General features: G+C 31.8%; 4 protein-coding genes and 1 long non-coding RNA gene across 6 annotated transcripts in view; 2 read left to right on the top strand and 3 right to left on the bottom strand.

Moving 5' to 3' along the window:
• LOC149478169 (aminopeptidase N-like) overlaps positions 1 to 9,631 on the bottom strand; it is a 39,304-nt gene extending 29,673 nt beyond the window's left edge. For both annotated transcript variants that reach the window (XM_089709854.1, XM_089709856.1), the window contains exon 1: positions 9,525 to 9,631. The gene's annotated coding sequence lies outside the window, so the exon portion shown is untranslated. The remainder of the gene's footprint in view (positions 1 to 9,524) is intronic.
• On the top strand, positions 461 to 25,159 carry LOC149478166 (uncharacterized). The gene is made up of 2 exons (XR_016317500.1): positions 461 to 812; positions 24,516 to 25,159. It is a non-coding gene; the product is annotated as an uncharacterized LOC149478166 (long non-coding RNA).
• Positions 11,190 to 14,422, bottom strand: LOC149478167 (uncharacterized). Its single transcript, XM_089709725.1, has 3 exons — positions 14,251 to 14,422; positions 11,763 to 12,151; positions 11,190 to 11,513 (listed from the first exon to the last, which is right to left on the bottom strand). Exons 1-3 carry the CDS (start codon positions 14,336 to 14,338, stop codon positions 11,337 to 11,339), a joined length of 654 nt encoding a protein of 217 aa, XP_089565851.1. The 5' UTR covers positions 14,339 to 14,422; the 3' UTR covers positions 11,190 to 11,336.
• On the bottom strand, positions 12,442 to 14,218 carry GatA (glutamyl-tRNA(Gln) amidotransferase subunit A, mitochondrial). The gene has a single exon (XM_089709724.1). It carries the CDS (start codon positions 14,119 to 14,121, stop codon positions 12,643 to 12,645), a length of 1,479 nt encoding a protein of 492 aa, XP_089565850.1. The 5' UTR covers positions 14,122 to 14,218; the 3' UTR covers positions 12,442 to 12,642.
• Positions 17,142 to 25,159, top strand: LOC149478165 (uncharacterized). Its single transcript, XM_089709850.1, has 5 exons — positions 17,142 to 17,378; positions 18,640 to 18,800; positions 19,077 to 22,249; positions 22,334 to 22,429; positions 22,821 to 25,159. Exons 1-5 carry the CDS (start codon positions 17,292 to 17,294, stop codon positions 22,997 to 22,999), a joined length of 3,696 nt encoding a protein of 1,231 aa, XP_089565976.1. The 5' UTR covers positions 17,142 to 17,291; the 3' UTR covers positions 23,000 to 25,159.
• Positions 25,160 to 25,204: the final 45 nt, after the last annotated feature.

The following is a 25,204-nucleotide window of genomic DNA, read 5'->3' as shown; positions in this document are numbered from 1 at the left end:
TGCACTGCCAATGTGATAGTGATACCCGCCGTTATGATAATGTATTTCATAATTTATTACTTTTAACTTGAATGCGTTGAGAAAAAGGTATGGAATATGTGTTGATAAAATATTTTACGCATTCTGCTATTGAAGGCTTTTTATTATACTGGCGTAACTAAGTAGTCCGTGATTATAATTATGATATGATAACAATAGCAATATAACTAAGATTGTAAGCTACGTTATTTGGCTATGTTTTAGAATGAAGCGATTCATAGGCAAGCGCGAAATTACCTAATATTTGTTTTTACTTTTATGTTTCAATTAGGGATGTAACGATACATGATTTTGCCGATACGATACCGATACCGATATTTGTAGTAATGTATCGGCGATACCGATACCGATACCGATATCGATGGCTTGGTAGAAAAATAAACAATTAAACCACATCGAATCAGACCCTGAAAAATGAAAGGGTTCTTTCTATTCCTGAGCATACTCAAGCGTAAGAGAAAAAAAAAGACTCGATTAGTAAAGTATTTCGGTCGCTATCGTGTTAACAAGAAAAAGGATCCGCACATACAGACACACGGACGTCCAAGACAGAACTTTTTTAAACTGTTTTTTAACTAGTTTAAATAACAAAAATGACATCAAAAATATCATGAACGTTAAAAATAGTGTTTTTTCTTAATATGTGTGTGTATGTATTATCTTACAAGTGCAATGTATGATACATAAAGACATTTTAAGTTTGAAAAATCAGATGTTTTGCGCGAAGTGACAGTAGTACCCACCTCAACGCTTCGCTTATGAGGCGTGCAATAGTGAATTATGCATAAAAAGTTACCAACATTTAACAGAGACAACTGTTAATCGTATTCTTTTAAATAAAAATGCCAAATCAAAAAACAACAAAACCATTTATGTATTTTAGTATTATTATTTTACGAAGTCAGTTAAACTTTAAGTAATAAACATACAATTTTAGCTTTGAAACGCGAACTTACTGTTATGACAGTGTCAAATTGACATACAGCGATTGTCAAACGCGTTTCATTTCAGGTAAAACATTTCTATCTAACAAAAAAAAATTATAATTTAAATTTTATTTATGAAATGTATATTTTTTAAGGCTGCAGTCTAGCAAAATTGCGTTTTCAACAAGTTATTTGACAATTTTTTCCCGGCTAATGAAATGATAAACTGAATTTTTTTTTCTTGTTTATCAATTAGTGTTATATAAGAAATGCGCGTGAATTTTTTCACATTTATAAAGTTACTTTATGTTACCTTAATCAGGCCTTCAAGATAAGTCTCTTTCCCCCAAAGACATTTCGAGCTAAGTTTGTGCACTCACTACGTTGCAACCGATTACAATTTACACAATCTGATCAGCGCATTATTATCCTTATATAGACGTTATTAAAAACTGCTGAATACAATTGCCGAAAAACTTATGATTTTCCTAATTAGAACGTTATAAATTCATTAAATTTCCCATTTTTTGCCTTACAAAATCTATTGATAAATACTGCTAAAAGTTATTTTTTCCATTAATTTATTCGAGTTGGTTGAAGACCAATGAGTATTAATCCTTTAAAAAAAATGTTTTTTGAATTTTGATAATTCTTTAAATATTAAAAAAATATTTAAAATAATTAGGAAAAATCCAAGCGAATTTCTTTAGTTGCGCTCCTTGGGCCGGAGCGTTCTGACGTGTGCTCTACGCTCGATTTTCCTTCATACCGAAGTGAAAGTTGCTCTACTTCATTAAATTTAATATTTTTGTAAATTGATTATTTTTATCTTAGTTTTGTGCAAATATTCGTATTTTTAAACATTTGATTTCGATATGGAAAATAAACGAAAAAAATATGCGTGTAACTACTAGAAAAAAAATTATCTTCGAACATAAAGTTAATGAAACCAAATAGATTGCAAAGGTGATTGGCAACAATTTCTTTATTTTACGGAGTGTCAGTAAAGGGATGTATATTTCTTTAAAACTAAAGTAAGCTCATAAATTTTCTTATAATATAATTTTTAAAGTGAAACTTTTATTACATCGTCTCAAACTTTTTGGTCTGTGTAACAAAGCAGTGTTCGGAACCGTTCGAACAGTTTCACTTTTACCGTGGTTTCATAAAACCACACAACATTTTTTCTTGAAGTTCCATAAATGTTTCTTTTTCGTTTGAGAAATACGAAATATAATATAAACTTGTATTGAGAACTTGAACTTCCCAAGTTCATCCGGGGAAATCCCCAAGGAAAATGATTTGTTTACTCCAAAATTATATGCCGAGGTGTTTTAATTTTTTCTTCTAGTCATTTTCAACGTAGCGGCATGTTGTTTGATTATTAATTTTGTAACTTAAATACAGGATGTTGGTTTTATATTCTGATCTTACAGACGCGCTGACAAATTTAGTCCGCCATTTCTAGTTTAGTCCACCAACTTTAAGTACCAATATTAAAACGAATGGATTATCATCACATCATCAAAACTCAGATGTAATGGAAGATCACAATAACATAAAAAATTCAGTGGGTGTTGAGAACTAAACAAACACAAGTAACAGAGACGCGAAGAATAAAAAAAGAGGACGAAAACGATAATTCGTTGATGCTTTCCCTTTTCGACGTATTGTTAGGGTACATCACCAATCTGCAAAAAACAAAACTGATGATTCCCAATATACAAACAATAACAAATAATCGACAACAGTGGTGAAAATTTGCTGATCACAATGAAACATCCTTCAGTGGTAGCAGATTTACTCATTTAAAATGTATCGGTGAATAGCGTAAAGGAGAGGAGGACAGGAAAACATTATGAATGTGGATGGTGGATTGTATACAGGGTGTAATCGATAAGTATGTGCAGGCGATTATGACGTTATTATTGCAGGTATCAAAAAACTTAAAACTGATATCGAAATTACTTTACCTAATGAGCAAAATGACAATAATAATAACTTTTTAAAAGTATGACGAGAAATATCTAAAAAATTTACTTTATACACTCCCGTATCAAAAAGGGAAAATGGGACTAGTAGAAGTAAAATGTCTAATTCCGGCAAAAGACATGAATGCGGTAGATGCAGTTAAAAATAAAAAATTTAATATTTGAAATACAATGCAAAAAATAACACTTTTTTCATAGATAAGAATCATGACTATTTTTTCCAAATTCAGGGACAACTAAACGTTGCAGAAGCAGAAGTCTGCTTATTTGCTGTTTGGACTGGAGTGAATCATTCGTTAAAAATAGAATATATAAAAAAGTATGTAACGTTAAGGCAAAATAAAATGATGGACCATTATCAAGATTTTACATAAATTGCCTACTGTCAGAATTGATTGATTCGAGACTTCAGCATTCGATGCCCATCAAGGACCCATCCTATATCATTCAAGCGATTGAAAAAAAAAAGAGATAAATCCAGTGCAACCGATAAAGCATCAGAATGCTAGCAAAAGATTTATTAGGTTTATCAATATAAATCTATATATTATACACTAGCGGTCCGCCCCGGCTTCGCCCGTGGTACATAATATTTACGTTTTCTCTACATAAGAACCATCCTCGTACTTCAAGGAATATAATAAAAAAAGAATTATCGAAATCGGTTCAGCCGTTCTCGAGTTATGCGCTTACCAACACATTTTGCGATTCATTTTTATATATAAGATAATATAATAAATCTGTAGAAGACGCGAAGACCGACATCCGCGCGGACGGAGTCGCGGGCGGAAGCTAGTCAGAAATAAATATCTTTTGTTTTCATTTGCGTATTTTTCTATTTTATAATTTTTTAACACAAACATTACATTTTTTTTATTATATACAAAATTTGTTTATCCGTTTTATTAGTTAAACTGAACAACTTTCACTAAGAAACTTAGGTCGAAAAAAATGTATAGAGCTATGCATTTTGTATGGAAAGCTTATTTTTTTTTATATTTCGTCCAAATTTCTTTGTAAAAGTTGATCAGTTATATAAACATGAAGTTGAAGATATCAATAGAAAGTATTTGCAAATTTTGTGTACTGATAAAAAAAAAATCACCCGGTGTAATTCTCACGAAAATTGTTTCAAATTGTCATTTTTGGTACTTATTACGAATATTAAATTATGCATACGAATGATTTAATTTTTAAAAATTAAGTGGAGCAACTTTCCCTTAGTACATTTGTATTATTTACATATAGGATGACAGGATGCATTTGTTTGCACTACTAGACCAAGCCCTTAATAACAACATTAAAAATAATTATTATTAAGTATAGTTATTGTAAAATAGATATTGTTTTATCGTAAAGATTACGCTAATATAAGCATGTTTTATAGGAACAACTTTTCTCTAAAATCAAAAATGGCCGAGATATTCGCCCTCAAAGATTGATGGTTTTCAAGGGAGCTGGGACATAGAAAAATTTCGATGGATGTTGGTGTTATTATAATACCTATTTATTATTGCTTTATCGTAAATATTACGCTAAAATGAGCATGTTTTATAGGAACAATTTTTCTCTAAAATCAAAAACGGCCGAGATATTCGCCCTCAGAGTTTCAAGGGAGCTAGGACTTGGAAAATTTTCAATGGATGTTGGTATCATTAACACCTATTTATTATTGTTTTATCTGCTGCGAAAGTCCGAATCTAGCTAAAAAACGTTACGCTAAAATAAGCATTGCATTATCATAAGACTTGCCACAGAACCGAAGCTGTCAACCCCGAATTCTACGTGGTCTTGTCTGCCCTACCCCTAGAGTGTATGTAAAAAGCCGGAGGCGCGGAGGGAGAGGGCGAATATCTCGGCCATTTTTGATTTTAGAGAAAAAGTTTTTTCTATAAAACATGCTTATCTTAGCGTTTTGAATAAAGTTTTCCTAAGTATTTTATGATTCCTATACAATTTACACTTTGGATCAAAAAATTTCTAAGTCCTTACTTTGCGCCCCCTTTGCTTTAGGCGGACCGCGACTTTAGGGCGATTCCCACTCAAACAAAAAAAAACTACAGGTCAAGAAAATAAAAAGAAAAGCAGTTTACTATGAAAAGTCCCTTTATCGATTAGACACCTCAAAATAATGAAATTCAGGGAGCATGTTTCAAAAATTTAACCATAATGTTTATTACATTAAATCTGTCATATTTCAAATCAAAGAGCTAATGCAATATTACTAGTATTGAAAACTATTATTGTAAAGTAATAATTAATATTAATTGCTTCAGATCAATGTGGAACTGGAAAAAAATACATGCTTTAGTTATAAATTGATGTTAATTTGCATCCTTGCCTGCCAAAAAGTGGTAACAATCCAACATAACCTCAAAAACTTCATTTGTAAATATCTCGAAAACTATTAATTTCCGCGCCCCCCCCTTTACAGGGAAAGTTCCTAGTACCTACCCCCCCTCCCTACACCCCCCACCACCCATAAATTCCACGCCCTATAATGTACAGTTTTACCGAATTATTTGATATCAAAAAAATTGGTTGTTTGTAAAGTAGGTTTACGATCGAGATGTTTACGTGATAACATAATGCAGTGGCAGCGCTCGAGATGAAACGGGAGATCGGTCCGTCTCTCTCTCGTTATACCTGCGATCGCGCTCGTGAGGTTTTGGTGTGACACAAGTTTATGAACATGTCACTAAAACGATTTTAAAAACGTTATCACGTTAAAAATTAAAAAAAATCAAAATTATGTATTTCTTTCCTTTACATAAACAAATTTGTGATTGGAACACTCCTAGTAAGCAAATAAAATGCTTGTGCAGGAGGTTCCGCTCTTCCTTAACACTATTACAGAAACAGAAATAATAATGAATGAATACAATGATACAAATATGAATGAATACAATGCAAAAACATAAAAGAAAAGAAAGAATTTAATAAAAAAATATCGGTATCGGTTGATTTATTATCGGCGATACCGATATATCGGCTTGCCGATATATCGGCCGATATATCGGTATTGGTATCGGTATCGTTACATCCCTAGTTTCAATGTAAGTTCAATGTTTATGTTTTTTGAAGGTAGATTTAAATTGTCGAATTTGTATAAACCTTAATATAAACAATATTCGTTCTCACGTTTTTACAACATTAATAATTGGTCCAAATAAGTAGACTACTTATCGTCTTTGAAGGCTACTTGTATTTTAAGAGCCCATTATACTGAAAGTTTAGGCATTTTAGGCACTGCGAGACGGCTCGCGCCCGCGTTGCGCAGGAGCCGGCGCGGCATGAACTCCGGTGACCTATGAAGGCGGGCGAATACGCCACAGTATAAATAAATCAGTAGTTCGATTTTATTTGCTATCGTAGGAATGTATTTGATAAATAAATTTACTACTTATCCTATACCATTAAACGAGCAATATTTGCATTTTTATATATTTGTTTGTGTATATACAGTGTGGAAGTTTTCGATGTGCCCTGAATGGAAAGTACTTGAAATACAGGGATAGCAAATTTTTCTGAAAGGTAACATTCCTTTTTCAAATTTTACTTTATTATTCAAATCGATAGAAACAATATAAAAGATAATTTATTGTTAATTTCTCGTAAAAATATTTGCTCTTAGAAATAAAAATATCATGGAATCTAACATTTTTATTGTAGAATCAACATCATCTCAACATAAAGAACGCTTCTGGTTTATTGGTCTATTTTATACATACATTTAAAGTTTAAAATTAAACTCTCGTTCTGGATACATTAATTTATTTTCTTCTGAAAATATTGGTAATAATAATTAAAAGTAAAACAAATAAAAAAGGCAAAATAATATGTAATTGAATATAAGTATGTAATAAGTATGTTAGTGTATTCAACCAACTTAAAAAAGTGTGACTATTTTACAACAAGGTAATTTTTAAAACATTTTACAAGGTAATTTTTTTAAATCACTACATAGTATAAAACAAAGTCGGTTTCACTGTCCCTATGTCTCTATGTCCCTTTGTACGCTTAAATCTTTGAAACTACGCAACGGATTTTATAGTTCTTTCGATTCCCGGTCGAAGAAAATGAATTTTTGAAAATCTTTGAATGCAGTTCTATTTCTTTTTAAAAATAAAGGAAATTTGCTATCTCCAGTATTTCTAGTACTTTCACCCAGGGCCCATCGAAAATTTCCACACTGTATTTACAAACAAATATATTAATATGCAAATATTGCTCGTTTAATAGAATAAGAAGTTAATTTATATTTACAACAATAATCCTAGGATAACAAACAAAATCAAACTACTGATTTATTTATACCGTGACGTGCTCGCCGTTTTACTCGCCGCTCGGTTCTAATACGCGAGCGGCGACTACAACGTGGTCGGGAGCAAAACTAGCACAGCCCCCCTAGTCAAGTGGCTTTCTGTTAGCGTAGCGTTCAATAGAATAGACTACGAATGTATGAGATTGACGAAGGCTGTAGATAAACGTATCTACAGGTTACGTCAATCTCATACATTCGTAGTCTATTCTATTGAACGCTACGCTAACAGAAAGCCACTTGACTAGGGGGCCAGGTCCTCCTTCGATGACGTCCGGCTGGACTCTGGCGGCACTGACGTGGTGCGCGCGAGTCGCATTTTACGTATTATATTTTATATAGAAAAAAATAAGGGCTAAATTATAAATCTATCCAAAAATTTCCCTGTAAAACCTGATTAGTAAATGAAATGTAAAATTTTCATAAACATAGCGTTCCCCTAATTCTCATAAAACTGATTATGCTTTCAAAATCGATGTTACTTCTGATTTTTTTTTGATCGAGTTAAATGTTTAATATTGTGTTTTTATCCAAAAAAGTCACTAGATCAAACGTTTATCTGTGCTATATATTTTTTTAGGATTTTAAATATGATGATTTATATCCAAAAACCATGATTTAGAAACATACATTTTGAACAAGGGCCCCTTAATTTTTTTTTAAACTAGCTGACACAGCATACGTTTATTTGAATTTTGAATATAGGTACCTACAGATAAAGCCATATTAAGCTGAAAACTTTCTTCGTATTTTTGGACTTTAAGTTCATAAAAATTCGGTCAATTTGTTTCAAAGAAGTTACGTCACAACTTACAACACTGTGAAACGAAATTTTATAAATTTTTATCATACCTAGGTAAGTCTAAGTACTTATTTTTTTTTAATCTGAAAAATTTTGGCACCACAAACCTTGCCATTCAGTGCATTAAACAATAGAAATTGTCGTATGAATTATTCAAAACTAAAGGTCGAAGGTCGTGGTGTGGTGATCGTCTGACACAGGATAACCATGTACGCCTGACCCTGAATATTTGAGGCTTTACTATGACTCATTACGCGTCAGCAGTATAAATAAAAATATAATCATTGGATAACAATTTATTCGCGATGTGTATTATTTTCTACTAAGTATCTATCCGCGCACGGCTTCATCCATTCACCAAACTTCACCAAAGTTTTGGGTTCATGACCAAAGTTAGTAACAAACACAATATCTATGTTTGTTTATTTATTTTTTTACATCATACGTTATATAGAGGAAAATTTTAAGAAATGTTAATTTTTCTGAACGTATGCAAAATGTAGGTATATTTTTCAACATAAGTAATTGGTATTTTCTTGTTTCGACCACAAGTGTAGCACACGCTTAACCTGTAAACTTTTATATTATTTTTTATGAAAGTGATGGTGTATTTAAAATTTAAATCAAGTATGAAGTAGCATACTGCATACATAAACGTCTTAATCACTTCTATGAATAATATATAGGTACCTACTACAGATTACCCTAAATACATACCTTGAAGTTATAAAAAACACATTTAAATAAAATATTTGTGTAACGATATTTTTAACTAAGTAGGTATTGTACCACATGAGTAGATTTTACTCCGTTTAAAGACATGAGACTATCACAGTAAATGGTAAGTTTAAACAAGCCTGAATACTTTCGAAGTATGTTTATTCTAAGTTTTACACCATCATTTACATCCGTTACTTTTGAAAATAATTAGCAAGTACTAAAATAAGTAAAATATCAATGAAATGATATCTTAGGTACATAATAATTGATTTTATACCAACATCTGAAGATTGTTTACTTTGCTAACAGTTATTAATATATTTTGTTGAAAAATTTATTCTAGACTGACGGTAGCTATGAATAGGAAAGTTGTCTCAAATTGTACACAAATAATGCGATCTTCAATTTAATTATGAGATCAAAAGTTACCCGTGCAAAAAGTTGCAAGCGACGCATAAAACACCCACGTCACATGTGACTAATTCGATTAGGATTAAAATGAGTATTAAATATAAAATTCAATAAATCACGGGTGTTTAATTCGCCATGAACGCGAAACTATAGAAAAATCGACAACGTAATAAAGAGAAAGTGAAATGTTAAACAACAACTCACTTTATCGATACACGAGCGGTTGATACAAACATAAGATTATATAATTGCATTTTTATGAATTGTGTAATATTTTTAATAATCGTAATGTAAATAAAATGAAAGCTACTTACGTGAACCGTCCGCTGCCACCAACGTCCGATCACACACTAAATTTGTTGTGGACAATTGGACATTAGGATAGGTCGAACACTGCCCGTAGATTCATTATTTATGACATCGATTTGATTTTATGGATTACTGTATCAATGATGCATCAATATTATATTGAACACCTGTTGCCAAAGCATGTAATAAAACTTAAAAAGTAAGTAACTAACTACTTATTATAGAAAATGTTTTGAAATTGAAGACCGAAAAAAGGTTCACTTTTTGATTTTTGAATTTTTTTTCGGCGACAAAAAAGGCGGCAACGATTTTTTTTTAATAGTTATTAGGTACCTATAATAACATTTTTTTTAAATAATTTGTTATGATACTTTTTAAACGAATTCTTGGGCTATTTATTTTCTGCACACGGTAATATTTATTTATATAACTAGCGGTCCGCCCCGGCTTCGCCCGTGGTACATGTTTACGTTTTCTCTACGTAAGAACCATCCTCGTACTTCAAGGAATATAATAAAAAAAGAATTAACGAAATCGGTTCAGCCGTTCTCAAGTTATGCGCTTACCAACACATTTTGGGATTCATTTTTATATTATAGATTAGCGGTCCGCCCCGGCTTCGCCCGTGGTACATGTTTACGTTTTCTCTACATAAAAACCATCCTCGTACTTCCAGGAATATAATAAAAAAAGAATTATCGAAATCGGTTCAGCCGTTCTCGAGTTATGCGCTTACCAACACATTTTGCGATTAATTTTTATATATAACTATAAGATATACTTAAAACAATTATGTATTAGTTAGTTACCTATACGTATTCTCATTCAGTTTTGGGTGCAAAATAAAATTACTTAAAGGCGGAACTCAATAAATAGAACTTCATAAAAACGATGGAGTTTCTCAATTCGTAATTAGTAAGGTATGCATTTTTATACTTAAATAATAAAAAATAAAAGGAAGAAATTAATTGGCGCGAAAATGTACGATTTGATTTTTTTTACATGAAAAGAACTTTAATACAAAAATAAACAGCCTGAGACCTGAGTTCTATGAATGAAAAAAAAAATTGCAACAGAAATTAGAAAAAGTAGACAATTTTTTTAAACATAGGCATCATGTAGGTAACTAGGTACGTAGGCGGTAGGCAATCAATCCCATTGAAAAGTTATGAATGCCATGCTATTTTGGGGACCGGTTGTTTTTAGTGCATACAGTGATAACATCGTAAATAATAGAATTTTACTATTCAAATTTGGTTTGACATCAGCCTAGATGAAGATTACCGTTAGATGAGAGGCCAATCACCCAGCTGTCGTTTTATATAACAGTAGATGATAACTTATGATTGTAGGGAAAATATGGATCCAGCTTAAATATTATTTAAGTATATTTCTTGGACTTATTTCTTGGAAAAAACAAGGAAGTAACAAACGATACGTGTTTTTTTTAAGTAAATGTTATTTGAATTTGTTACGTTATAGGTTTCAGTTCCGATTAAGTTCGTATTTCTGGTCACTGGTCAGGCGTAGGAGATCTATAGTAACAGATCTATATATACATAATATGATATTTTTTTACACCGGCTAGCTATAAGTAGGTATGTAGATCACCTCTTAATTAATTTTATTTCATTAAAATAGTTTTGACTGGGGTTACAATAAAAAAAATTAAAGTATTAAAGCTTTTTCATGAAAAATACGAACGTTTATTTTACATTACGGTTTAAAAAATATTGGTATATAATTTATAAACTTTTACAATAGCACAAGCTTAATCTAACATGATCTTGACTTCTGGCTCTTGCTGCATGCCTGATCTATTCTATTTTTCGGATCATTCTCAAAGTATCTCTCGTTTTGTTCATCAGCACCACATCATCAGCTCGCTGCTTCAATGAGGTGGCTTCTTCCTCTAGCGTCGCCAATGTGGTGACTAGTGACATCAGCGCTTTGGGCAAGATGGCGTCTGGTACGGAGAGACTTGCGTATTTAGTCTGTAAGAAAAGTGAGTAGATTACCTTATTATTTCATTTTACACTTATTACGTAAGCATGAACGTGTGTTTGAAAAACTGAACTTAATTTAAATCTTTAATTAGTTTACTAGGCTTCTATTTTCCAATGAGTCTAAAGGCTAGGACTATATCAATAAAGTTGAGATGAAAAACATGAACAAATCTATGAGACCCAAAAATGAATTTCCACAATAGGCAAAGAAATAATAAACAAATTATAACAATATACCTTCGCCTTTTCACAGCTCTCTTCATACGAAACCAATTTCTGTTTCAACTGCCTTATATGATCGTGTATGTTTTCGGGATTCGGATTCTGCTGAGCCAACGATTTCCTGGAGCATTCCAATTCGTCCCTTAACTCCTCTATAAACTTGTTATTACGGTCTATTTTCGCTTGCAGTGTTGCATTCATTTGTTTCAGTTTTAGTATCTCATATTCATCTTGCAGTCTTTCAGAGAGATCTTTCGATGTAAGGAGTGATATGGAAATAGGGTCTAGATTTGTATTGAATTCCGATTGTTTGACAGCACACTGCTGGAGTACTTGTTGTGCTTTTTGTGGTAGTTTATCTGGTGTTATGTTAAGTTTTGATAGTATCTCGGATGTGAGGGTAGCTGTAAAAAAAACGTCAGAAACATTATTGTAACGTTTCGTATGTTTGTATTGCTTACATTAATTTTTTTTTATAGTTTCTTTCAAAATTGAAAATCTTTATGAATTAGTGATTAAATATAATTACATTTTCCATAAATAGCCAAAGAAATATTTTTTAGATCATAGAGAATAATACAAAATATTAAATAAATAAATAGCATGTTATAGTAATGTATGTTAAGTAGTATAGGTGGAATAAGAAAAGCTCTTGCATATTATCTTTAATTATTTATTACTTCTTAACAATAAACAAAAACAGATGCTTGCACAACTATACATATGTACATATTAATTTTAATAAAAATTTAGAATACACTCAAAACATTGTCTATTGTTTGTAATACTTATGCTTTAATAAATTAAAATGCAAGAAACAACAAGTCTTATATATAAATGTAATAATTGTCTTTAATAAAAACATAAAAAATCACTTAACAACTTATTACAAATATTATTCCATATCCAGTGTTGGAAAATTAACCAAACTTTCTATTTTCTTAGCTACATTAAGTAATAACTCTTCAGAGAGACACGGCCCCATTAACTGCAAAGAGAGTGGCATATTTTGCTCCGATAATCTGATAGGGATAGAAACAGCTGGTATTCCTGCCATGTTCGCTGGTTGTGTGCAATAATCTTGAAACGCACACTGATCTCTGTTATTCTTAGCAACAAAATCTTTATACAATGGTGCATCGGAAAGTGTAGTAGGTGTTAACAATATATCAACTCCGTTTTCACCGAATACATTTTTAAAGTCATTTGCTATCAACCGTCGTAGCTTCAAAGCTTTTACAAAGTATTTATCGTAATTCTGCTTTAATAAGAAATAGTTTCCAGCGAATATCCTTGATCGTACGACATTATTGAAGCCTTCTGATCTGGTAGAGGCATATAGCTCTTCGGTAGAATAATCTGCGTCAGTTCTTAAGCCAAATTCCAGGCCGTCATATCTAGACATATTACTGGCAACTTCACACTGATTTAAAATAGAATATACGGTTATAGACACAGAAGTGTGAGGTAAAGACACTGATTGTATTTGACACTTTTCATCATAAAGCAAATCAGTGACGTATTGCCAAGTATCTATTACTTCTTTACTCATGCCATTACAGTGATACTCTTTGGGTATTCCAATCCTTATTTTAGACAAATCAATGTCGTTTTTCATTGTGATTGGTTTAAATTCACGTTTGATAGTAGTAGAATCTAAATCGTCTGGCCCTGCTATACAGTTAAGTGTGGTAGCAACGTCATCAACTTTTCTAGCTAGAATACCTGGTACGTCCATCGAATTTACAAGTGGAATAAGACCATATCTCGAAACTAGTCCATATGTAGGTTTTAAACCTACTATTCCACATAAAGCAGCTGGGTTTCTTGTTGAACCGCCTGTATCTGATCCTATGGCTACGACACACGCTCCACTGCTCACTGCGACAGCACTGCCACCGGAACTACCGCCAGGTATCCGCCAATCATCATCATAACACCATGGATTACGTGTCGGTCCGTATATAGAATCGACGGTGCCAGAACCCATCGCAAATTCATCCAAATTCGTCTTCCCTACGAGACATGCTCCAGAATTTATTAATTTCGTATAAACTGTGGCGTTATAAGTCGGCACAAAGTTCTTCAGCATATTGGAAGCGCAAGTGGTTGTTATGTCTTTGGTACAGAAGTTATCTTTTACTCCAACCGTTATACCTTCCATTAACTTTGTCTTGCCTTTAGAGTTTAATCGTTTTTCACTTTCAGTGCTTTGTTTCTTAGCTACATCATCCGATAATGTAATAAATGCATTTAATTCACTCGCTTTTTTAGCCCTTTCTAAACATAAGTCAACAAAACTCTTTGGATTCAGTGACTTCTCTCGATAAGCTTTGTGTATTTCTTTTATACTATACGAGGTTAACTTATTCATGTTTAATATATTAAATTAATTAAATGTTAATTTCGCTCAAGAGATAAATAAAATAGGGTTATACTGAAGTAAACATAGCAACTGTCAAAATCAAAACTTATTTTTGAAGTCTTCAAAATTAAAACTTACCGCTTGCTAGTTGTTCCTGTAGATCTCGTTGTACCAATTCATTATACAGATGGCCGTAATTACCAACAGAACTTGAGTCGATATCCATTTTAAATACTATGATAGTATAAATCAATTTAAAATTTAATTCAACGATTTCGTTTTTAAATTTTAAACTTTTGTTTGACAGTTGACACAAATCACAATAACAGCAAGTGACGTTTGTAAGATATACCTAAAAAAGTTGTAGAAATTAATTAATTATTTATATATGTCTAAAAAAGTTGTAGAAATTAAGGTGAAATTAAGCTTAATAATAATTCGTATTTTATTTTATAGGTGTTTGGACGAATTTTTAAAAAATTCATGTAAGAAATATATGTCACATTTGATTTTATCTTTTTATAATAATAAATTTTATCTACATTGTTAGTACTTTTGGCACTAAAAACGAAATATTACTACAGCAGCTTTAAAATAAAATCATATTTTATTAAAGTTAAAGCTTAGCACTAATTATATAAAAGTTTAATAAAATTTATTTTATAGGTACCGTCATATCCTCCAACATTGCCTTTCCAGCCTATCTTTGCCCAAATTGAAATTTTAACTTTCCTGAGTGTTTATGTGGAGTAGCATGACATTTAAGACTTGTTTTGTTTTTTGGTAGAAAATTAAAGTCTTTTCTCGCAACACTGATTAGATAGCACATGTATAACGTCAATCAGTCTGCTGCTACATGTCGACAAAGAAGGAGGTGTTTTGGTGGTGCCAAATTTTTCTAAAAAAACTTGTCTCTGATCACTGGGAATCAATTAGAATACGTGAATATTTCTTATTATTTATTAAACTAGAATATAAAAAAGGAGGTTATTTGTTATTTACAAGCAAAAATACGTAGTATTATAGGAGTTTTGTCGCTGGGCAATGTAAGGTTAATAAATGTAGTGTGACCTATCCCAACATTGCCCAACCGTTTTGAGGTGCTAGGGCTGACACATTTTCACAAATAGGTAGCAAGGTAATTTTTTTTAGGTATAAATTAAGTACACAGCATGTTTTTTCTTTTAGGTACCTAGGTAGGATTGTACGAGTATGTATGCCTACCTAAGTACTTTTTAAATGTGTAGTAGAATTTACGTATAGGTACATAAATATTCATAATTTCAGTTTCATTTTAAAGATATACCTAGAAACAGTACGAACGCAATATTATTGCATGTGTACCTACCTATTACTTGTTACCCACCTACATATTTTATTAAACTTAATTTTTTCATCCTTTACCTAGTTGATTTTTTTGTGACAACCCTAGACCCTAAAAATTTTTGTATGAAAATTGTGAGAAAATTACACCTAACTTTGCCCATACAATTTAATGAAGATCTACTTATTTTGGATCATTTTTTGTAAGAGATTCGGCATCTCTGCCTTGTCTTGTACTTTGTCTCTTAAAAACAGCTACGTAAGTCTTAAAATGGCTGAAATATTAAAGGTGGGCAAAGTTGTATACTTTTCCACCTTACTTCGCCCACCTCTTTCTTCCTTATTTTTAGAGAAACTATTAAGAATATGATTATTTCAAGTATATCTATTCATCCTAAATTCAATTCCCTACTCAAATAACAGCATCAATTCTGTCCATATTTTGTTTTTTCTTGTTTAAGATCAAAACACTGTGAAAAGCGGGCAATGTTGGAGGATATGACGGTAGTAGGTACTTGAATTCTTAATATTATGTCAAGGGTGAAGTTTGAATCGGCATGGTAACATTAAATTTGCGACTGAGCTAGGGTTGCCAACACTTTATCATCAAAATATAGTATTTTCCAAAATAAGGTGTAAAAAATATAGTACATTTAAAAAAAATATAGTATTTTATGGGAAAAACAAAAAAAATAGACAAATATATATTTACTTTTATAAAAACTATATTTTTTGCACTTCTTGCACTGTGTAACAGCTTTTTGTTTAAAATAAAAGTGTCAAGCTTTGTCACATTCAATTTTTTAAAATAATATAAATCAAAAGCTCATTTTTTATTAATGATTAGCGACCCGCCCCGGCTTCGCACGGGTGCAATGGCGGCCGGCCGGTACCGCCGCAAACGCTACGTCCCGCAATTTTTAAATCTGTAATATCTTCGAAAATATTCACTTAAATCATACGGTGTAAAGGGCCATATAGATCTATATTAAATGAACAATGTATTCAAGGTATTTAATTGGTTAAGGATTAATGCTGTATTGGTTAAAATCGCTTCGAAAATTAGCCATTATTTGTCGAAAAAAGTAAATGTAAAAAAAAGTTACAGTGGGTTATCCATAAGAGATAGACATATACCATCACGGACTTTTCTGTAGACCTTTTCAATGTGTACAATACTTAGTACATTATTTTGATAAAACTCGTAGGGTTCAGCCTGCGTTTGCAATGTTAGCGGAAAAAATGTAATTATTTACGACATCACATTAGAAACCTCAAAAATAACAGTACTTCTCCACTATTTAATGGATGTTATTAAACATATAAACCTTCCTCTTGAATTACTCTATCTATTAAAAAAAACCGCATTAAATTCCGTTGCGTAGTTTCAAAGATTTAAGCATACAAAGGGACATAGGGACAGATAAAGCGACTTTAATTTATACTATGTAGTGATGATACACTATGTACTTCTGTTTCTTTCTTCTCGCCACTGGTATATGCGCAATAGGTTATATGACTTAGCCATCTAAACAATTAAAAGGCGCATTCTTATTTTTTTTAATGAAGGATTTGTTTGTAACATTGTCGGTGTTGAAAATATAGTATTTTTGCGTACTATATATGTTTTCAACAGTATATAGTACGCAGGCCCGAAATATAGTACAATACTATATATTATAGTACGGTTGGCAACCCTAGACTGAGCCGATTTCAGAAAAGTTGTAGAATTTTTAATAATATATAAATTACGCTATTCTTAACTTTTCCTGTTATATGAAGGAACTTAATTGGACAGTAATGAAATCTAATTTATCAGTTGTATATTAATTTTATTTTGTGAAGCAATATTAAAAATGGCTCATTTGCAATACATGCCTGGAGATCCTCGTTTGGTTGATCAATTAGTTTATGAACTAAAATCAAAAGGAATTTTCGATCAGGTTTGTGTTTTTAAGAATTTTTCATTTTATTTTATAACATATAAAAAGGTATAAACTTGTTCTTAGTCATTTATTCTAAAAATCCATTTCCAAAGTCCACCAGAACCTGAGACATTTTGTTTTTAATTTATGTTAGGAATGCTCTTAAATTATTGAGATAGTCAATTTCGAACAAATTTTATGTTATATTAATAATTCTAAAGAATTTCTGCAGCTGGGGAATTTAATAATAAAAAGAAAGTTATAATATCTGATTTCAATCTCAAAATATTGTCAGAATAATTGATTGAATATTTAACACTTGATAACTGTAAATTTACAATTTTGAAGTAAAAATGTATTACTTATTAGAATTATAACTTAGTAAACATTATCTAAGAATCATTTGGTTTATTTCATAGGCTTGTTCTTATAAAGTATAAAGAGATATATATATAAAAATCTCAACATACCTAATTGAAAAGTAAACCGCCATTCCATACTTCAATTAATATTCTATTTATGTGCCGTAATGATCAATTTGATATGTTATACATATTTCATACTTATATATTTCAAATTATTAACATCAATACTATTTAGAGAATTGTTCGCTTGTCTCCATTGTACTGAGGAGGCGGTCTGCTTTCTGAACCATTGCTAAATGTTAAACCTATGCTATGATAAATTAAAAAGTGCTTAGAAGAAGTTTATTTGATTTAATAAATGTTTGAGTTCAGAGTTTCTATGATTTTCTAGGTTATAAACTTAAGTCGTAATTTACAGCTGTCATTAGGTTTTTATTCTGTTTGTAATAACAAGGGATAAAGTATAGCCTAAGACCTAAGTGAATTATAAATCATAACTAGTAACTACATATTACATTATGATTAGTGTTCTATTAGAATAAGTTACTTTTGAATAAAATTTAATTAGTTGTATGCAAATAGATACACATTTTTTTTATTAATTAAGGTGTTTGGCAATAAATGTATTTGCCTTCTTCTTCAATAAAATTGAAAATGTACACCAAAATGTTTTAGATGTCATACTCATATCAAATCTATACTAATATTATAAAGCTGAAGAGTTTATTTGTTTGTTTGTTAGACTTTTGGTCTGATTTGAAAAATTCTTTCGGTGTTAGATAGCCCATTTATCGAGGAAGGCTATAGGCTAGGATATATCATCACGCTAAGACCAACAGGAGCGGAGCCACGCGCATGAAACCGCGAAGCGCAGCTAGTCTAAAATATGTATCATGTTTTATTTCTATTTTCAGTTTCGTAAAGACTGCATAGCTGATGTTGACACGCGGCCCGCGTACCAGAATCTCAGGCAGAGAGTGGAAAACTCGGTGTCGACATTCCTAGCAAGACAGTGTTGGCAACCAGACCTAAATAAAAACCAACTGCGAGAAAAACTGAGGAAGCATATATTAGAGTATGTATAAAATATTTAAAGCTTGAGAATTTTTATATAATTAGGTCATGTAAAAAATTATTGTAAAATATAATAATTGCACCTGCAATCATTGTCATTTATTTTTTTTTTTTTCAAATAAATATATATTATTTAACAGCAAAAAAGAAACAAAGCAATATCAAAAAAGCAAACAATATCTTAAAAGGTTGACCTGCCTTGCTAACAGGGGATATGTTTTAGATTTATGTTGTTTTACTCATAATTTGAATTAAAATTAATTACTTTCTGTTACAGTGGCAATTATTTAGAGCAAGGTGTAGAAAGGATAGTTGATCAAGTGGTAAACCCAAAAGTTGCGACTGTATTTGTGCCCAAAGTAGAAGATCTTGTATACAACTACTTAGGCATTACAAGAAAGAAAACTACAGTTGCAGAAACTTCTAATGGAAACATTGATTTATTGCCGACTGACTTAGAAGCAGTCAGTCCAGGATCAGTTAAAAGCAATGAAGATAAAAATGAGAAAATGGAAATTGATGAATTTTCTGAAGCCACGAAGATGGAAGTCGATGAACAAACTGATAAAGTGAAAGAAGAAAGTAATGTAGTAACAGAAAATAATGAACAAGAGAAAACTGAAGAAACAGACACTACTGGTGCTAATGAAGTCACAGTACATGACTCTGATGGTAGTGACGATAAAGAAAGCATACCACTTCCAGCTGAAGAGATCAGACCAGAAGATATCCCCCCACCAGAAAATAGTCCGCCTAAAGTAGAGTTGGAAAAAATAGAATTGCCTAAAGATCCTGATGTAGCCACCGATATACCATTGCCAGATGAAATTATTAAAGAAGAAAATGATAGTTTCTTCAAACCAATAAATACTGAAGATGATGACGATTCTAGTTCGGATTCTTCATTACGTAGGAATATGTCGCCGTTGACACCAATAAGAAATTACAATAATGAAAATTCTTGTGACGCTCAACAGGGCTTCGAAAATGAATTTGCGGAAACAAAAGAGGAAGACATAAAAGAACCAAGTTCATTCAGATTTGCAATTGAAGCGAAATCGACGGAAAATAGTTTGGATACTACTAAACCTGATAAAAAGGAAGCAGAGTTATCCTATCAGTTTAATCAAGTAAATATCAATAATTTTAATTCACCCGCCTGTGAAGATAGCTCCAACAGCAATAACTTACATATAGATTACGAGAGTGACGCAAATAGTAAAATTAATATTGAGACAAAAATTGAACCTGATCAAAATTCTGAAGATGCCAGAAAAACTAAGAAACCCGAAGAAAAGAGAAGTAGTCACAAAAGTTCTCATCGCTCTAGAGATTCGCATAAACATTCTAGCAGTAAAGATAAAAAATCTGATTCTAAACCGTCAAGTAGTAGAGACAGTAGTCGCCACGATAAGAAGTCGTCCAGCAAAGATGATAAACATAAATCAACTGATAAAGAAAGGTCCAGAGACAGAAGTGACAAGAAAGATAGTAAAGATTCTTCAAGGCATAGAAGTTCTCACAAATCGAGTCATAAAGATTCCAAATCGCACAGAAGCTCCAGTTCTAGTCACAGGTCACACTCAAGTAAACATTCTGATGAGAAGAAATCTTCGTCGTCCAGCCACAAAGAAAAAGACAAGAGTTCAGAAAAGTCTTCCTCTAAAGAAGTTTCTAAAGAGAAATCTAAAGATTCAAAATCCAGTTCGCATCGTTCGGATAAAGAAAGAAAGGGTAGTAGTAGCAGTGGGAAGAGTAAATCGAGTGATAAAGACAAAGATAAAAAGACTAAAAAGGAAGCAGATGATCATTACAGTTTATCAGGGAGGGGAAATCCCAACAGGCGGTCGACTGATCGAGATTCTAATGATGGCAGCTCTTCATCCAAAGGTTCGCATCGCCCGGCAAGTTCAAAATCGTCGGAAAGTAAAAAAGATTCAAAAGAAAGCACTTCAAAATCTGATAATACATCAGGCAGTGGATCAACGAGCCCAAGCGATAAAGAGAACGTCGTACAAGATGCGGGAACAAAAGCAACAACATTACAAAATAAACCTGTCATCAGAGTTGAAACTCATTTAGAAACTCCCGTCTCGTCACCGCCACGTTTACCTTTCGTACCTGATATAACATTAAAGAAGCCGAAAATCGCCGCAAATTTTGAAGAGGCTAAGAAAATAATGAAGATGCGGAAGTTTCTAGAAGAGGAGCAAAGGAGAATGAATCAAGAAGCGGCGTTGCTTTTAGAATTTCAAGCAAACGTCAGGCCAAGCTTAAGCCAAGTGTACTCAAGTATACCCGGACCTGAATTGGAGTTTGCGTGCGATTCAAATACTTCGAGATCGCAGTATATTATAAAAAGTAACGAAAATGCAACAGAGACATCACTTGATAAGCAGGATAAACCCACATATACAAATGCGGAATTATTTGATGAGTTAAATGAAGGAAACCAAAACGATGCTATTAATAAGTCAAATGAAGTAGAATGTAATGAAGATGATGGTAAAACATCAACAGTAAAATGTGGAACAGAAAATGAGTATGTTTTGGCTACAGAAAGTAAAGATCTTGTAAAGGAAACAACAGCTGATAATGCAAATACTACTGAACGTGTAAACATTCAAGAAAATAGCCAACAAGTTGCAGTACCTGACATATCTGGAAAGAAAATTAAAAAAGATACCGAATATGAAAAATTTGTAATTATAGAAACTACTGAGAAACTGTCCCGAACGGAAAATCAAAGTGAGAGTAAAAAACAAAATGCAGAAAAATCCAAAGTAGAAGATACAACGAATACCAAGCCAAACCTATCTCACTTTGCAGAACATGAAAAATCTGAATCTGAAATAGAGAAATCAAAATTCAGTTCATTTCTTAAATCATACTTGGAGAAAGCTGCAGCAAATAATAAAATATATTTAATAAACTGTGATACATATGAAGAAAACGTTATTAGAGAGGCTTCGAGAACGTTCGGCGATTTTGAAATAATAAATTACCAGAGGAATGGACATCTAAAATTACCAAAAACAAAATCAATAGTAAAAGACGTTAACATTTCTGCTGAAGTGTCACTTCCTCTTGATATAGAATACGAACGTTCAAATGATACAGATAGCATAAGGTCACAAGTATTTAGTCCAGGAAAATCGGATTGTTCGTTCGAATTGAGTGACTACGACTCTAAATTGGAACAAATGGTCCATACGACGTCCAGAAAAGAAATAATGGAGATTATACTAGGCGATATTGTTGACGATTCGTCAACAAAAATGCCGAAAATCGATTACATCACAGAATCTAACATTGACAGTGCAATGGATTGTAATTTGAAGAGAAAAATTGATGAAGTTGAGACAACAGAGAATAATAATAGGAGGGTCTTAACGCCGAATAAAATTAGGAAAATGAGCACGTCAGATCTTATAACATCTACTACAGAAGGTAAGTTACCTATTAAAAGTATAAGTCATATTTATTTATAGTCTTAGTATTGTTATTTATTAAATACTATTGTATTTATTTCAGATGCGGAAGAAACAGAACAAAACAGTAAATTAAATACGCGATCAAAATATTTGGGGAGGGCGAAAAGGGTGGGCTTGCCCCGACCAAAAAGACCAGGTATTATTTTTTGTCTTTTTGTTCTAGAACAATGTTATAAATTACTATGTACACGAGTTCACATCGATTAACATCTTTCAATTATATATATCTTTAACTAGCGGTCCGCCCCGGCTTTGCCCGTGGTACATGTTTACGTTTTCTCTACATAAGAACCATCCTCGTACTTCAAGGAATATAATAAAAAAAGAATTATAGAAATCGGTTCAGCCGTTCTCGAGTTATGCGCTTACCAACACATTTTGCGATTCATTTTTATATATAAGAGAAGAAGATAACGAAGACTTCAGAAATCTTTTTATATATTTATGTGACGTTATACTAATTTGTTAGTAAATCGATATCGAGTCGAGTCGTGTATAATTGTAAAAATGTATTTCTTTCGTTTCAGAATTACCCAATAGTCCGTCAAGTGACAAATCAGTGGAAAATTACGAGCAAAACTCACAAATTACACCAAAAATACCGAACGGTAAAGTGAAAACACCAAGAAACGTAGTGCAGAGGTATGAAACGTCAGATTTGTACAAACCCAAGTTACATTATCTGTCGAGACGCAACGTCAGTTAGATTTATTATCTGTGCTGTTGCCGGAAAAAACACGGTGTAGTGTATCCGTGCAAATTTTTATAGGAATTTAAAATAATTACAATTTACAAACCGAAACGTCGCGTGATTGAGTAAAATAAGCAAAATAAGGTTTTATTGTATTGATAAAATTTATTTATCTATTGAATTTAATATAGATTGTTTTGATGTAATCTAGATTTAAAAAAATACATTTTGTATTTTCTCTGTTGATTGTCGATATTTTGAAATGGTGTAACTTTTGTCTCTGTAAGATATTATGTGTAAGATAATGTTATTTAGTGTTTGTTAAATTTAAATTTTAAATTAATGAAGATAAAGTAATTTTAATTATTTTTTATTTGACATAGTAAATTGCAGTGTTCATCTAATTTGTCTATGGTTAGAATTCTTTTTTTTTTATTTCGCATAATATATATTTTGTAATATGTATTGTAAAAATACCTCATATATAGAACACCAAAATTTTAACGTATACAAAGTAAATTGTACTAAAAAAATGTTAGTGACGTTTAAAAATTAAGCAGGTAAGTAGTGTTAAATAATTAGGGGCCATCCATAAATTACGTCACACGAACTTTTGAACTGTTCAACCCCTCCCCCTCCTCCTTGTCACAGGTTGTCACATTTTAAGTACTCCTCCCCCATTAACATGTGACGTAATTTATGGATGGCCCCTTATATTTTATTTTGTTTCAAATAAAAGATAGGTCTTATATTATTATTTGAAAATGTATAAAACAATAGCTATTTCTATAGTTATCGATATCAAATATATTATCGATTGTAATTCAAAGTTTTTTTCCTTGTTCTATTGATGATATTTTTTTTTATGAATAAAAATCAATCAATTTGTATTGGTACCTATCAATTAATTATATAGGTAAAATTATTTAAACACTGCCACTTAGTTCATATTATAATTACTATTGTATCGTCATTTAGAATTGTTTTTCGCCATTATTCATAAAGCAATATGTATCTACAATATTATAATTCATAGTCATAAAATGCTAATATAAACAAAGCATCAATAAAATAGTATTTTATAGACGGTACGACACGATACGGAAGTTTCAAGGTGCATTTACACATTCGTGTTTGCCGAATGTTTCGTCGAACATTCGTTACGAGTGTCATCGCGAACCAGGGTTCATCTCATCCGACCATCCGCCAGCCATTGAAAGCTATTAGCGCTTAAGCAATTGGTAAATTATGAGCGATGAAACGATGTTCATAGATTCGTCTTCTTTTAGATTACGTCTGAAAAACCGGTAACACGAACACGGGAGTCGGGACCCTCAACGCGAATAGAGTGTAATGTTTACACATGCGTGTTAGTTATTCGCCTCGCTATTCGCACGAATGTATAAATGCACCTAAAAGCTACGATATGCGATTTACTGAACGTATAATTTAAATTTAAATAAATTTCACCCAAGTTATGTGGGATTGTGCCGTGTTGAAACAAAGCTCCAAATAGACATAGGTGTAAGAGTGAAATATTGTAACAATTGCCTTATAAATATCATATTATTCATCAAAGTTTATTTACATCGCAATTTTGATAGATAGAGCATATTTTAAACCTAGATTTTTCTGGTCTTTACACAAAGGATTAATTATTCAAACCTCCAATAATATAGAAATTGATAAAATGAATGTTTTATCTCACTTGCTCACTGACGCATTGATAATAATTCTGATACCACAATCTAAGCATCATCTCTGTCTGTCTCTCAGAAATATTTTGATAATAATAATTCCTTAACTTATCTATCCATCGTTCTTTAATAATATGCAGATTTCATAGTGACGTCTTAAAGCAGTACTAATTCCAGTGTGGGAAAGAGACAGAGCTATATAGGTCGACTAGCGCCATCACTTTCCAACACTAGAATTAGTACTGTTTAAAGACGTCACGGTAACTCTCCTGAACATGAAAAATTATATAAAAAAATGTGTTGGTATAAAGCAGCCGCATTGTAATTTAGGCAATTTTTTTCTCGAAATATTGTACAGATATTCTTATGAAATCACAAAAATGTAAACAGATACATTACCAGTAAGATGCTTTGTATATTATGTGATAATATAAAACTGTTATGCCCTTCTAAAATTTAATTAAACTAAATTCTTTAAGATTGTCTTTTATTCATGAATACCTAATAAATCCAGACTTATCTA

The sequence above is a fragment of the Colias philodice genome, chromosome 23, assembly GCF_061535455.1.
Source record: "Colias philodice isolate Cphi_HAF_F1 chromosome 23, ilColPhil1 Martin Lab GWU primary, whole genome shotgun sequence".
Taxonomy (NCBI): domain Eukaryota; kingdom Metazoa; phylum Arthropoda; class Insecta; order Lepidoptera; family Pieridae; genus Colias; species Colias philodice.
The sequence above is the reverse complement of the archived record's forward strand: the minus strand, read 5'-3'. Positions and strand labels throughout refer to the sequence as shown.